We start from the raw sequence: 14,541 nt of genomic DNA, 5'->3' as shown, positions 1-14,541 counted from the left end.
TACGGGGGTTGAGGTGTAGGTCGAGGTCCCCCCCGCCATGTGCGCTGCTTCGGGTCGTGGAAGCGTGATTGGCGATTCGGGAACGCCGGACAGCACTGCGGAATTCCGAGCCGTGCTCCGGCCGGATGACGGCTGCGACGACGTTGCGGACGATGGATCCAGCAGCGTCGCGTTCGACAGGCCAGGTTCGGACGCCGGCGGGGGTGGGTAGTCGCGCTGGTGCACGGCGTTCGATCGAGAGCTCGCTTCCGCCATCCAGCCGGGGGCGTGGTTGGCGGACAAGGCAGCGGCGCCACCGCAGCCGCAGGTGGCGAGGTTGGGTTGCTCGATAAGTGCGCCGAAGTTTTCGGAGGTGTAGGCCGGTAGGGCAAGGTTGGCTTGCACGGCGCGGCAGGAGAGGATGTGGAAGGGGGAGTCGATGGAGATCTCGAAATGGCGGCGTTTGGATGGGTCATTCTTGTCGGGACGAGAGAGGCGCATGACGATCTGGTGAAACGTTAATATGGGCAAAATATGGGATGACTTGGGGAGCGGAGAACACGTACCTTGATCCAATGATGCACCTGGATATTCTGATAGGTCGTATCGAAATGCAACCTATTCCCTCTCGACTCGGGCGAGTTCAGCTCCCGACACGTCGGCAACCGGACACTGAACTCCATTTCCGTTGGCCCGGCCGCCATGGACGCCTCTCCGTCAAGGTTCCCTAGGAGATTCACAGGATCTGAGCCCTGCTGGACGGGCTCTCCCATCGCTGCTCGTTGCCGCTGCTCGTAGTTTAGACCACCACCTGATAATATCCGCATGGTACTCCCGGGATATGTACTAACGGCGCGTGCGTCGGCACGCTTTTCGAACAGCTGGATCTTCCGGGTTGGTTCCATCCGATGTACGCGCTTGTTGTGTGCCCAGTATTCCACATTCTCAGTCACATAAACCTTGATGCGATGGCAAGTGACCTTGGCGAGCGGCGTGAGTTTGAAAGCTATAGGGACTTGGGCCCCGAGCGGAAAGGATTTCCCCGAAATGACGATGTCGTAGTGAAGCTGGTCCTCCCAGTTCCTCGAGATGGCGATCGGCTCCACCTGCTCTAAGCTGCCTTCCGAAGGCGCGCGGATCAGCACCACGGGTTTCGTGCCCACCAGATTGGCGCGGAAGGCACCGGCGCGAGCAATTTCAGCTTCCAGTGTATATCCGACAGAGCCAAGATCAACGGATAGGGTTTCTGGAAGATGCGAGTCTAAAGGAAGCTCGAAATTGTAGAAGTATTCGCCCGGCTGGAAAGTGCGATATCCCTTCTGGGACACGCTGGACCCGCTGTTCCCCGGTTTTATGGGGGTTTCGTCCTTGCTAAAACTTCGAGATTGGTTCACTTGAAGCGATAGCCGCTTCTGTTCCGACTTGCTCAGTCCGTTCGCCGTGCTAGGTGGAGAGATGCGGCGAATGTCGAAGGACGCACGACTTTTATGCATGGTCATGCTGCTTTCGGGGGTACTCGTGGAAGATAACGGCAGTTTGTTGGGAAAGAGCTCGAAGTGATCTGCCCCGGGCCCTAATTCCGCGGTTGGAAATTGTGCGTTGAAGAAGGGCCAAGTGTGCGACATGATCGTGTCAGTCTCTTCAAACTCGGTTTTCTTAGGCGGAATTCCTGCAGATACAAATTAGTTCGCGTTCTTCGAGCTGAGGCGTTTAATCTAATTACCTTCTGGCCACTTCGTCGTCGCCTTCCCCTTAAACCTCAGGGTTACCCCTTTCAGCTTCGACGGCTTCGTCACCTTCACCCGTAAACTTCCCCGCAGCATCGCTGTCCCTCGTCCACCCGAATCGGACTGTTCGAACCCCTGCAAAAACAAGACGGGCTCCGTCAAGGAGATAAACACGCTCACGCCATTTCCGCTCGCAATCGGCTTCTCCTCCGACTCCACTTTCGTTGTCCTCAGCACCGTTGGCCGCGGATCCGGAGTCGAAATCGTGGCAGGAGGGTTGGTAGGGGGGGGCCGATGGGGACTGAGCACCCGCACGTCAGGCGTGACGGCGGGTATTAGAGTGGATGTGAGAGACATGGCGGATGGAGCGCCGGTAATGGGACCAGCGAGAGAGTGGCGGAAGCTCGACGATGTAGCAGCACGGTCGGGACGGCGGCCTTCTCCACGAGACGAGGCGGATCGACCGATTCTACGACCGGAAGGAGCAGCGACCTGCTCGTCCGGCCGTCTGATATCGGTGGTCTCTAGCCGGTTCAAGGACGGGTGGGATGGGGGGTCGTCTGGCCTAGGTGCCGAAGGTGGGGCGATGAACGATCGAAGGAACCGCTTGGCGCTCTCTTTGCTGACCGCCAGATTGAACTTTTCGGCGATGAGCGTCGTGGTCGATTTCCGCAAGTAGGGGGTCGCTTTCGCACTCGGAGGCTCCGACGGGGTGGAAAGGCGGACCCGCTCGACGTGGATGCGCTGAGGACGGCGGGAGCGAGCAGTGAAGAGTCTCGGAATGTTGGATGCGGGAAGATCGGGATCAGACAAGCGCTGTGATCTGGGCAGGTCGGATGGGAGGTAATATAGTCGCCCTCGTTGCGCGTGTACGGGGAGATATCCTGCCATGGTCGGGTAGTTTAGCGATCGGTTCGTATACTGGTACTCCTCATACAAGGGCTCCAATGCGGGGGAAGTTTGGGAAGCCATTGGGGCTTCTTCAAAGGTGACGGCAAAATAACAGATAAAGATAAGGAACGCGAGGATTAGAATGTCCCAACTAGGTAATGTGAAGAACACAGGGAAGCCGCCTAAAGCGGTATGTCGACAACTGCGGACAGGGCGACAAAGCCACCACCATCAGCATTCAGCACAATTGGTTTGTCCGAATGCAAGATCGTGCGCCTGTGGCCCTCTATCCGTACAGCATTTCGCGACGATGTAGCAAGCGGTGCAGTCCAGGAAGTTCGAGCACCACAGACATAGATGCCCAGATGCGCAACCAGGAGCGACGTGCCATGAAGAGAAAACCCGAGCAAGGAAACCAGAAGCACATACAACATGAAGATCGGACCCGCGCCCTGAAGGTGGAATAAATACCAAACACAGAAGCGATATTAAAAACGAGGTGCGGGACTTACCACGAATCGCAGCTCTCGAAGCAGATTGATTGACCTAGACCGGGAAGAGGCTTGTGATGGAGGGTCACCAGTCTGTTACTCATTCCGCGTGCGACGGTGCCAGGGGGGATAGGGCGGAGATACAATTCCCAAATTACGACTTCCAAGACACCCAGCCAGAATGGTGTAAGAGACCGAGCGATCGCCGAGAATGTCGTTGTGTAATTGTCGGTGTGGTTGCGAGATTGCGATTACGGATAACCGTGTCACACTGTGTGCTTCATGCGTTGTCGAAAATCGGTGGTGAGGGACCAGGGAGATGGAAAGATCGGCTCGATTCCGTGGTGACGTCGCCAAGGGTGTTAAGGATCGAGAAAGACTGTCTCGACTGCTATGGACAGAGTCGGATCGTGATAGGTATAGAAAATGTCGAGACGACAGAGTTGATGCGTATGAGACTGGAGAGTGATGTCCCTGAATATCAACCGATCAACTCAGCAGTGGAACACGTCCGCTTCGGCCAACGATGTCATCAGCCCTCGATCAGATGCGGGAAGATCGGCGAAATTCCCTGAAGCGTGCAAGCCCCAAGCCTCGACAAGTCGAAATTCGCGGGGTGTCCCAATTCCAAACCGGAAACGCGCCAATGATGGGCGATCGGTCCTCTACTAGCTATGCAAAGGGAGTGCCTCAAACAGTGACGAACCCGCCGGTCCGAGTCGCTGCCGGTGACTATCAACTGGGCGGATCCACACCAAGCAGGTTTTTGCGCCGGAGTCTGGGAGAGCGTGCGGGTTCCGGAATCGAAGGAGTACGAGGATTGGAGATACACGTAGGATTGGGAAGTTGGCAGATTGAGTTTTTTTTGGGAATAGGTTGTGCGATATTGATCCGCTGTCTCCATGTTGCGGATTTTCGGGCAAGTCAAATTCATCTTATTAGTAGGTACAGGTATTAGTCTTCTTGACATTGGATGACCGGGTCCCAGATGCGACGTGATGGTCGAATACTTTGTTACAACTTTCTTACAAACGATGACATCGTCCCGGTCTGACCGGCACGCTAAGCATCACCAGTTTTAGGGCCGTTTACCACTCGGGCATTTTTTTACCTGCCCCTTTCAACACATTCGCCCAATCACTAAAACGAGCACGGGGTGAAAATTGGAGAGTGGAATGGCATCTCGTCCATCATCCGACTGTTTAGGGGTCTTCAACTCGGTATAACTGCTCCTACCCTTCCTCAATCAATGTCCTGGTCACCTGGTGTACTCGGAAAAGGTATGGGAGACGTGATCTTTGATGCCGCTACCCTCCGGTTGGAAATGCAAGCCACCATATTGTATGTCAGACTGTAGGACGTACATATTCCCGATGCCGCCGCGTGCCGATCAAATTTTCAATGGGATTATAAACCTCGGTGGGACCATGATCACCGTCTACATTCGGTTCCATCTGCATCGATATCGAGGTTGATGTCGGACATGGACAGAGCTACACTTCGCTTTTCTTTTGGACGTCGTCACCCTGAAAAGTCAGCACAACTCACTCTACTACTGTACATCTTGCGTACGACAGCATGGCTCATCTGACCCGCTTCAGGGCATTGAATACCAGGATAGGAAGCATGGAGCATGATGAATCACCAGGATCGGGTTAGGATCTGCTGTACAATCTGCACCGTATCAGCATCGCCAAGCGACCTTCGTGCCCTATCCATTCCCGACTTCCCGCCGAGGATTCTTGACTCATACGATCTTACTCATCTTACAGATTCCTAATTCCTCCAGAAGACTCACAAGCAAGACCTTACTATGTAATTAGAGGTTATAATTTTGGGTTGGACTAAAAAGGCGACAACTCGGCCGACTGTCCGAGAGTGTATCCTGGAAGGGTTTGGTTCCGATTGCCGAAGCGGAAATTCGGCACCATCCCCTTGATGCTTGTCCATGTATCAACGCTGGTGGGCCAGGAAACGAGCCTAGAATTGCGGCATCCAATGGGATACCAGATGACATAAAAATTAAAACACAAAGACTAGCAATGGGAGAGTGGGTGAGTGACGATCCTCTTCCATGGAATTTATGAATGGTTAGGGAGATACAATCACGTGAATAACAATTGGGTTATCACGTGAAATCGAGCTAAGCCCCACATTATCACGACCGCAAGTGAGGAGAAGCGCGTCAGCGCGTTCACGATGCATGATTGGAATTGCAAAGATTGAATGGGTTAGTTCTAAACAAGACAAATACCAAGTGACTGTATAGTACGATGTTGTTGTCCTTGTAGCTGAGATTCCTTCCCTCAGAAATTTCCCTCCATTTCTTCCTCGACATCAGTCAATTTCTCCACATTGACACACCGAGACAATGGTGCAGAATGACGGTACGTTACAGGCGTTGAAGTCCGCATCGTATACAATCAGTCTAACAGCATAAACAGTCCGAAGCTCCACTGAGAGGAGCAGTGATATGCTGCACTTCAATCGCTTCCGAGTTACGAGTAAATGCTCCCCATACATCAGCCTGTTGGCAACGACACAACTGACCAACTCCCAGTCCGAAATTGCTCAGATCGCCGAACAGCTCGGCGCTCTACACCATTACGACCTCCGCAATGACGTGACCCACCTCATAGTGGGAAACACCGACACCCCCAAGTACAAGTACGTCGCCCGCGAGCGCCCCGACGTCAAAGTCCTGCTCTCCTCCTTCATCCTCGCCTGCCGCGACCATTGGCGCGAGGGGGACGAGCAGGCCCCGTCCAAAGTCGCCGAGTGGGTCGCCCAACTCGAGCGGGAGCATCGCGTGCCCGTCTTCCACGGACTGCGGATCTCGGTCACCGGGTTCGAAGACCTGCAGGTGCGACAGACGATAAATCGAGCGATTCGGGACAATGGCGCGTTGTATTCCGGGGACTTGACGAGAGAGGTCACGCATCTGATCGCAAAGGAGCCACAGGGGAAGAAATATGAGTTTGCGATGCAGTGGGGGATCAAAGTGGTGGCGCTGGAATGGCTTCAGGACAGTCTGCAGCGGGGGTTGATACTGGAGGAGAATCTCTACGATCCACGGACTCCACCTGAACAGAGAGGTGTGGGTGCTACCGTCGCCGCCCCTCTGCCCTCGCCGCCGCAGATCGAGTTGGGAAATACCGTGGCGGTTTCGCATCTAGGGCGGGACTCGGACGAAGACACCGCCGGAAAAAAGCGGCGGAAAATCAGGAGGACCACGAGCAAGCGGTTAGAGGGCAGCGGGGAGATGTGGGCGGAAATCACCTCCCGGGGGCCCGAAGTAGGGAAGCAGGGCGAGTGGGATGTTGACGAGCCGGAAAAGGGAGTGACTCCAGATGGGAGCCCACAGCTAGACCAGTCCGAAGTGAATGAGGAGCTTCAGTTCACCGCAGAACCAACCCTGGAGGCGGATGTCTCCTCCCGCTCGGGACCTCGAGCGTCGAAGCCGAAAGCGCAAGGCATATTCCGACGCAGAGCGGTGTTTATATGGGCTTTCGAGCGCAAGAAGGTGAGTTGGATGCACCCCTTAGGTCTCATTTGCGCTTTGCTGACGTCTTACCATAGGAAGGGGTCCTTCGCCAATTCCTTGAGTCAAACGACGCAAATGTCCTTAGTCTCACCGATCTGACCTCGGTCCCAACAACAACACTCTCTTCAGGCTTTCTGGTTCTACCCCATGAACATCCATTCTCCACGGAGGCGTCGATACTCTCAACCTCCCTCTCCGATCTCAACCTCCCTCATGCTTACCATAACCCCGTATCGCACATGTCCATTGTCACAGATCAATGGGTAGAACAATGCCTACATTCTAAAACGCTCATGGAGATACCCGAAGAACGACCCGCGACCAATCCGACATGGAAATCCACGGTCATGCTCCAGCCCTTCAAACAACTCGGAGCCGGCGTGGTCCACGGCTGGAAGGATCTGCGCATCTGCACCACCGGCATCCACGATATCGACTTACTCCATGTCAGTCGCGTCCTCAAATTAATGGGCGCCGTGTTCGTGGAAAATCTGACCAAAGACGTCGACATCCTGGTTTCCGCCGCCCCGGAGGCCGATGCGCGGAGAAGCGCCGGCACCCAGCTGACGCAGTCGCGCAAAATCGATTTCGCTATGCGCGAGCACATTCCGGTGGTTGATGTGGAGTGGTTGTACGACTGCTTGACCCACTACAACGCTCCTGATCCGCGGAAGTATTTGATCTACGAAGTGGCCGAGAAAGGGAAACGGGCGGCCGGCAGCGATGAGGATGATGATCTATCGAAAGCGAATCGGCGGACGACTGCGGATGTCGAATGGGTACCTACCAATGCGTTGTCTACTTTATACCCAAGTCTAGGAGAGAAACCACCGGTCAAATCTACCCCTGCGACTAAACCCGGAACAGAGGCAAGTCGCCCAACCTCAAGAGATCCTTCCGCCCCATTGTCCATCCACCCCGATAAAGAGGTCGACGACGCAACTCGCAAAACCAGGACGCCAACCACGACCACTCGACACGAAGGGGACCCTCATCCGCTACAAGAACCGAATGGAAACTCCAACGCCGCCCTGCAACCAGAGGCACGTGACGCCAGGAAACCGGTAGCCCCGCGGCCGGATTCTCGCTCCGGCATGGAATTAGACCCGAACGAGCTGCTCGAAGAATTCTCCGCCCCGCCCCCGATGGATGTGACGGACGAAACCACCGCCCCACCCTCCCACCCTGCCCAAAAGAGGTCTCTGCGGCTTAGTCTGCGGTCCCCTGGACCCCCGACAAACCCCACCCATCCCCGCCCCTCATCCCCCCCCTTAAACGCCCTAGCCACCTCCATCGAGCTCCTCTCCAACCGCCAGAATTCCCGTACCGACAAATTGAAACCCGGCGACGTCGAAGCCACGAGATCCCATGCCGTCCCTGGCGGAAAGCGGAAGCGCAGTCCCCTTGGGCGCGCAGTCTCGAGCCATTCCTCCCTCGCCAATTCGCGCCAGGGGAGCGAAGCGCCCGTGTCGGCCTCGGGCGCGAGCGGTCTGCTCGGGCGACTCACGCAGACGAAGCGGACGTCCGGACGGGACAGCGCCAATGCGCCGAACGAGGACGACGCGCGATCACTCCGCGGGGAAGCTGACGAAGACCCACCGAGCCCCGACTTCCTCGCGCCGAAGCTGCCGGCGTCGAAGTCCTCGCTCGACAGCTCAGCGACAGGGTTCTTCCCGTCGCAGCATCTAGTGTATGAGGATCCGGAACAGCAGCGGTCGCGGGAGATGATTTTGCGGCGGATGACGGGGAAGGGAGAAGAGGAGGAGGGGGGAGGGGGTGGGCCGCCGCGGGGGGAGAAGAAGAAGAGGGGGAAAGGGGGGAAGGAGGGTGGGGGGGAGAAGGTGGTAGAGGTTGAGAAAAAAGGGGTTGATGAGACGCCGAGGATGACTAGGAGGAGTAAGAGGCGGATGGAAGGGTTCTAAGTGCATTCTAGGTGGGAGAGAAGTTTCTCCGGGCGGTGAGCAGATGGGATACATTCATGGAGTCAGGAACGCTGTCGACTATACGTTCGATTTGGTGGTTGTTTTCACCGCATAGCCCAGGCGTCTGTATTTATTGCCATTAAGGAGCATGGCATTGCACCAGAGTAGGCATCCATTTGAAGGATGCACCAGGGTATATAGCTCCCTGAACCGATATCGTACATGAGTCCCACAATCCTCGAATCGTCGACCAGCCAGCCCCGACCATCACCCCGCCCCACTCCCCAAAATCGCCTCCCAATCCGGCACCATGACCAACTTCCCCCGAATCTGTCCAAACATAAACGCCTCCTTCGCTCCCCCTTCCTTCCCCTTCCCCGTCGTCCTCTCTTCCCCCTCCCCTTCCCCCTCCCCTTCCCCCGCCTCCTTCTTCACCCCCACCTTCTCCGGCATCCGCACCAGAACGCAATCCTGCAGAAACCCCGCATCCACCCCCATCTGCAACTCGAACGGCGTTCCCCCCCAGTCCACCGACGTCCGACCCGACGCGTGCACCCGCAGCTTGCCCGCATATCCTTCCGACAGCTGCGGCGCCGTGGGCAGCACCTTCTTCGAGCCGGCGTCCTCGGTCTTCAGCGCCGCGAGGGAAATCGCCTTGTTGCCGGCGGGGGCGCCCCCCTGAGCGGGGTTACGCGCTGCGTTGATGGGGTCGGTGGCGTCCGGCTCAGCGGGAGCGGGCGCGTCGGCATCGACGGTCGGGAGCAGGTCGGGGATGACCGGAGGGAGTTGGAAGAGGTAAAGACGGTCGGGGAGGGCGGGGTCGTCGAGTGCGTTGTCGGCCATGGCGATGTCGCCGTCGGAGTCGAGCTGTGCGCGCTTCGTGGCGGCGGGGCCGAGTTCGAGGCGGAGGGAATCGAGCGCGGAGAGGTGGCGGTCCCACTCCGCGCGCTCTTCGTCGGTTTGGAGGATGGGCTTTTGGAGCTTGGAGGCTTTTTTCGGGGCGGGCTGGGGCGAGAGATGGGGGGCGTCGGGAGGGGCGTCGGGAGGGGCGTCGAGGTCGATGACGGGGGCTTTGCCGCGGGCACGTTTGGGCGAGGCGCCGGGGTCGGGTTTGATCTCGGGCATGCGGTCTTCATCGTCGCTTTCTTCGTAGACGCCTTTCCAGCGGCGCCCGCTGCTGAGAACATCCACATCTTTGTTGCGAGTTGGCTCCTTGTTTGCGATGGACGATACGACGTCTTCTACTGACACCTTGTCCAAACCGCCTCGTTCCTCAGCTTGGCGACGGAGCTCGCCGGCGGTAGCAGAGCTGGCATCGGTGTTGATGCCCGCCACTCGGTCTCGGTGTAGGACACGATGTGGTCGCACGGGTTCGATGGACGATTCATAACGGTGTTTACGCCGCCTCGGCGGACCGTTCCCATCCTCTTCCTCTTCGTCGTCGCTAACGAGATTGATGGTGTCCACATCCTTCCGCGGACCTTGCGACTCCAATTCATTGTCTGACGATATGTAGCCGACTTCCTCGGGAAATTCGGACTTGATCCCATCTCCATCTGTAGGCTCAGCCTTGACGTCCTTGTCTCCCGGGTCCTGCTTGATTCGCGGTCGCCCAGCGGTCCCTGAGCCTCTTCTCCCACCCCGCACCGCCCTGCCGCCTTGTGAGAACGATGATGACGGCGCCGCAAGTAGAGTCGTCTCCTGAGAGCGTGTCGGATCAGACTCGGTCTTCGCAACCTTATTCGGATCTACCGGACTCTTCAGTATTGTCCATCCTACATATCAGACAACGCTTACCATCTGGCGCAACTCCTGCAGAGAACGGTCCACTGGGCATCGCCCCCGGCCGCCCAGGAAAACCACCCCGACCTCTTCCACGTCCAGCGGGTCCATTCCCTCGACCGACCGCCCGATTTCCACCGCGCGCTGCACCGGACGACTCTCCAGGTTCGCCGAACCGGGCCTGCTCCGCTTGGGCGAGGGCGGCTCGTTCTTCGGCGCTACGTCGTCCGCGGAATCGGGGGGGTGCGACAGGTCGGCGTTCGGGAGGGCGCACTGGCGGCGCCATTGGATCGGTCGGTTTGGAAAGGCTTGTGAAGCGACGTTGTAGTTGTAGATGGATGCTGGGACTTGGTGGGAGAAATGGTGGTGGTGGAGGTGAAATTTATATACCGAGTCATGATCCGGGAGACTGTGTGTAGGAGAAACCGCCTACTGACTCGCGGAAATATTGAGGGGCTTGTCAGAACTTCACTTCAATTGAAATCTTTCCTACGAAGCGTTTGGCCCACACATTCGACCGCCACTTATCACTATTGTGAATATCCACGCGAATTACGACGGTCTCCTTCGTTGACAGCATTTACCTTTCGGCCGCCATATCTAACGGAACATTCATTTCCATTCGATTCGGCTAAAAAGTAGTACTCGGGCCGAATATCAACTTGCATGTGGTGTCGTATCAGCCTGTATATTCCTCGTTCTTGAGACCTCGAAGGCAAAAGACATACTCATATTTCGAGAACGCAACAATGGCATCCAAACCAGAGCAGATAACCACCAGCTCGGCAGACAAGACGACCGGCCCTCCCTCCCCGGTGCCGTTGGCGGACCCGCTCGCCGTGGTGGGCACCCGAAAGTCATTGCTGGCGCGCATTCAAACCGACCTTGCTATCCGAGCCGTGGAGGACGCATATCCCGAATATCGGGGACGAATAGGCGTCAAAGGCCTAGATCCATTGGGGGATCGGGATAAGGTCACGCCGCTATGGGACTTCACAGCGTCGAGCAATGAAGCGGTCAGCAGCCAAGTAGCAGGAGCGCCGAAGCCGTCGCAGAGTGACGCGAAAGGCCTATGGACGGAGGAGCTGGAGGAGCTGCTTGAGAAAGGAGAGGTGGACTTTGTGGTCCATAGTCTTAAAGGTGAGTGGATCCAAAGTTCAACGAAGGGAATCGGGTTTCCCATCCGTCCCTGAAATACGGTTGAAGCCCGGCTGACTGATAACCAGATATACCCACGACCCTTCCACCCCAGTTCACACTCGCCGCCATCCTAAAAAGAGCGGATGCCCGAGACGCCTTGGTCGTTCATCCGGAATTGCTCAAACACCTCCATGCCACTGGTGTCCAGCAGCCTTCCTTGTCCGACCTGCCCAAAGGGTCAATAGTGGGCACATCTTCATTACGGCGCTCCGCGCAACTTCTCCGAGCGCATGTACATCTACAATTTGAACCCCTCCGCGGCAACGTGCCCACACGACTACGGAAACTCGATGAGTCGGTGATCGACATCCCAGGAGCGACCGCACCGGCGGCAGGCACTGAAGATACCACCGAATCCGCCGGTACGAAAGCCCATCCTCCTTTCTCCGCCATCATCATCGCCACCGCTGGCCTTGACCGGCTCTCGCTCTCCGACCGCATCACCTCCCGCCTATCCCACTCCAACGGTGGCATGCTCCACGCCGTAGGCCAAGGCGCCATTGGCATCGAAGCTCGAGCAGGGGATGCTCGGATTCTGAAGCTCCTCGAGGCAATAGCATGCAAGCAAACAACGCTGGCATGCACGGTGGAGCGGGCGCTGTTGCGGACGCTAGAAGGCGGATGCTCGGTGCCGATCGGCGTAGAGACGAGGTGGGTGGCGGAGGGGACGCTCCATGTGCGGGCATCGGTGGTCAGCGTGGATGGGACGGAGGCGGTGGAGACGGAGGAGACAGCGCAGGTGGAGACGGTGGAGGAGGCAGAGGCGTTGGGGTCGGCCATCGCGGGGACGTTGCGGGATCAGGGCGCTCAAAAGATCCTGGAGAAGATCATCATAGCCCGTAGGTAGCAGTACGGTCTGCGATAAACGAGTTCATGCACCTCAATCACCATGTACATCACACGGATAGACTTGCGAGGTCAAGAGGCTCGCATAATGATAAGGTATCTCGATAGGTTTAGACTAGAATCGACGCGCTATGTTCGAGCCTGCAGCGATTCCACATCGCCATGAAACGCCATGCAAATTCATTCCCTAGCTGCAGACAGCCCCTCGCTCAGATCGCTCGCTGGCTGGATATCGATACGAAGAGGAAACGCTCGTTGCGATGTCGTGATGGTCGTGACTTCGAGGTGCGGCAACCCCCACTTCTCGGCTTTATCATGGATCCATTCGCCTAGCGGAAACAGCTGAACCGTCCGAAGGAAAATCGGAACGGGGCTCGTCGGACGCCGTTCTTGTCGACTATGACGCCGCCACCTGCAAGTTGGTTAGGATCGATCGCGACTGGGGATCACATATGGAATAGGGAGATGACACGTACCGGCTCTCCTGCCTCCCCAGTGCTTCGTCCACATGAATCCCATGATCTCTTGCGTTCGGATTCGAAGATGTGATTCAGTTGCTGTCGATAAGTGCTTGACTCTGTGAAGTGGTTGAGTTGAAGTGCGGGCGTTGGAGATAGGTAAAAGGGGAGTGTTCGAAGCTTAAGTACTTGAAGTTGGAAGCGGGTTGAGTTCAACGTGGATGGCCAAGCACTCCACAGTGATTCTAGACACTGTAAAGGTCACGGATTAGGTGTCACAAGAAATGACCTGGTGTACAAACAGTGAAACAAAGAATGGCAACGTGAACACACTGCCTGACTGGTTATCATCACCTGCAGCTTTGATGTGTTGCGCTACACTTGGTCATCATGTGGCTGAATACCAAGTTTTACGCCACAGTTCACATGCCACCTCACTGCTCAATTGTTCTTCGAATTGGATGCTCCCAAGTCTCACCTTCCATCAGGTTTGATTTTTATTGGTTTTTATTGGTTTTTGGCAATAACTATTATGAATTATTCCTATGGAATACAGACGTAATCTTGTCTTGGATTGGAGCTCGAGTTTTTGCAGTAATTAGTTAATCTTCCAAAATAGCGCCAATACGGACCCGATACCCTTCGAATCATTGAACCAGCGCGTCGAGTACCAAACTCTCAGATTCAATGTCTATCATTAGGGCCATCTGGTAATGAATAGTCTCTCTTTCTTATGCTTGTCGCAATGGTACATACCAAGAGTCTCTAACGACCCGTCTCGAACTGTTTCTTCAACCTGCTGGTTGATTGCTTCATCTCCTAGCAAGATGTGGATGTAGCAAGGCTCTCTCCTTCAGGCTAACTGCCTGCCTCGTCGATTGACAACCCTTTCGATTGGCTGTGCGCAATAGCAATCGGATTCGATTTCGGATTGCCAGCGCCGTCATTCGCCGTATTCCATTTTCCGAAGGGTATCCCGGGGAGCAGATTGACTCTTCCGTCTTTGCGATAGGTCTGAACCTGATAGGACAGAGAATAGAGCATAAGTAAGGAGATGGCGATCATGCAGTGCGCTGTCCATTTAGAGAACATTGTGAAAGGTATATTTGAACTGCAACCAGTGGTTGGTAAGAGGAGCAAGACGACAGATTTAGACGTGCTTCACGCTTCTATTGGTCTATCCGGTCCTTTTAACTCTACCCTCAATATTCCATGCTCTGAGGGTCCTCGTCATTGATGTTATCGACATACATTCCTCATCGATTATCGATCATTCATTAGACCGTGTCACTAAGATTTAATCGTACGCTAAAGATGACAGATCGTAACCCCTAACTTGATCCGCTATATCTTTGCCAAGTTGGTGCATCGCAGACCAAGTCGGACCAATCAGACGCGGCGACAGAATTATGTGGGCTGTGGAGCTGTGGACCACGACTTACATATCAAGGTCATGGACCGCCCAATGCCGATGTTTGAGACGCATCCATTTCTGTTTCCTCGCACCGTGAAAATCTTCGGTTTCCCATCTCAAGGACAAGCATCGCTTACCCTTCGCTTCTCTGTCAGGATGCGCTCGGGATTCAATGGCCAGGGTGTCACGAACCCCTTTAGTGTGCCGCTAGAGCCCCAATATGGCGAGGCCCATCGGTCTCTAAAGGCCAGACCCGTCCGACTCGCGATCAGCACGTCTAGACCGTC

General features: G+C 56.0%; 6 protein-coding genes across 6 annotated transcripts in view; 4 read left to right on the top strand and 2 right to left on the bottom strand.

Moving 5' to 3' along the window:
* Positions 1–3,060, bottom strand: part of P152DRAFT_495423 (uncharacterized protein) — a gene marked incomplete at its 3' end in the record, with an annotated part of 3,578 nt that extends 518 nt beyond the window's left edge. Inside the window, exons 1-3 of the mRNA XM_033682240.1 lie at positions 1,703–3,060; positions 546–1,648; positions 4–486 (exon numbers count right to left, since the gene is read on the bottom strand). Coding sequence (XP_033536950.1) covers positions 4–486; positions 546–1,648; positions 1,703–2,678 — 2,562 coding nt within the window. The 5' untranslated portion in view covers positions 2,679–3,060. The remainder of the gene's footprint in view (positions 1–3; positions 487–545; positions 1,649–1,702) is intronic.
* Positions 2,513–3,050, bottom strand: P152DRAFT_455038 (uncharacterized protein). Its single transcript, XM_033678708.1, has one exon. The coding sequence runs from the start codon at positions 3,029–3,031 to the stop codon at positions 2,780–2,782; it is 252 nt and encodes an 83-aa protein (XP_033536951.1). The 5' UTR covers positions 3,032–3,050; the 3' UTR covers positions 2,513–2,779.
* P152DRAFT_181885 (uncharacterized protein) lies at positions 3,061–4,026 on the top strand. The gene has a single exon (XM_033674170.1). The coding sequence runs from the start codon at positions 3,166–3,168 to the stop codon at positions 3,661–3,663; it is 498 nt and encodes a 165-aa protein (XP_033536949.1). The 5' UTR covers positions 3,061–3,165; the 3' UTR covers positions 3,664–4,026.
* A 1,515-nt stretch (positions 4,027–5,541) lies between these two features.
* Positions 5,542–7,276, top strand: P152DRAFT_382075 (uncharacterized protein; the record flags this gene model as incomplete). The annotated part of the gene is made up of 3 exons (XM_033675750.1): positions 5,542–5,592; positions 5,649–6,633; positions 6,762–7,276. Coding segments are annotated over 3 exons (1,551 nt in total), but the record flags the coding sequence as incomplete, so codon positions are not given.
* A 2,737-nt stretch (positions 7,277–10,013) lies between these two features.
* On the top strand, positions 10,014–10,920 carry P152DRAFT_181847 (uncharacterized protein). The gene has a single exon (XM_033674169.1). The coding sequence runs from the start codon at positions 10,225–10,227 to the stop codon at positions 10,753–10,755; it is 531 nt and encodes a 176-aa protein (XP_033536947.1). The 5' UTR covers positions 10,014–10,224; the 3' UTR covers positions 10,756–10,920.
* Positions 10,822–12,527, top strand: P152DRAFT_410004 (porphobilinogen deaminase). The gene is made up of 2 exons (XM_033676949.1): positions 10,822–11,476; positions 11,563–12,527. Exons 1-2 carry the CDS (start codon positions 11,086–11,088, stop codon positions 12,381–12,383), a joined length of 1,212 nt encoding a protein of 403 aa, XP_033536946.1. The 5' UTR covers positions 10,822–11,085; the 3' UTR covers positions 12,384–12,527.
* Positions 12,528–14,541: the final 2,014 nt, after the last annotated feature.

This window comes from Eremomyces bilateralis, assembly GCF_010015585.1.
Source record: "Eremomyces bilateralis CBS 781.70 unplaced genomic scaffold P152scaffold_3, whole genome shotgun sequence".
NCBI classification, from domain to species: Eukaryota; Fungi; Ascomycota; class Dothideomycetes; order Eremomycetales; family Eremomycetaceae; genus Eremomyces; species Eremomyces bilateralis.
This window is presented reverse-complemented; position numbering and strand designations above follow the sequence as displayed.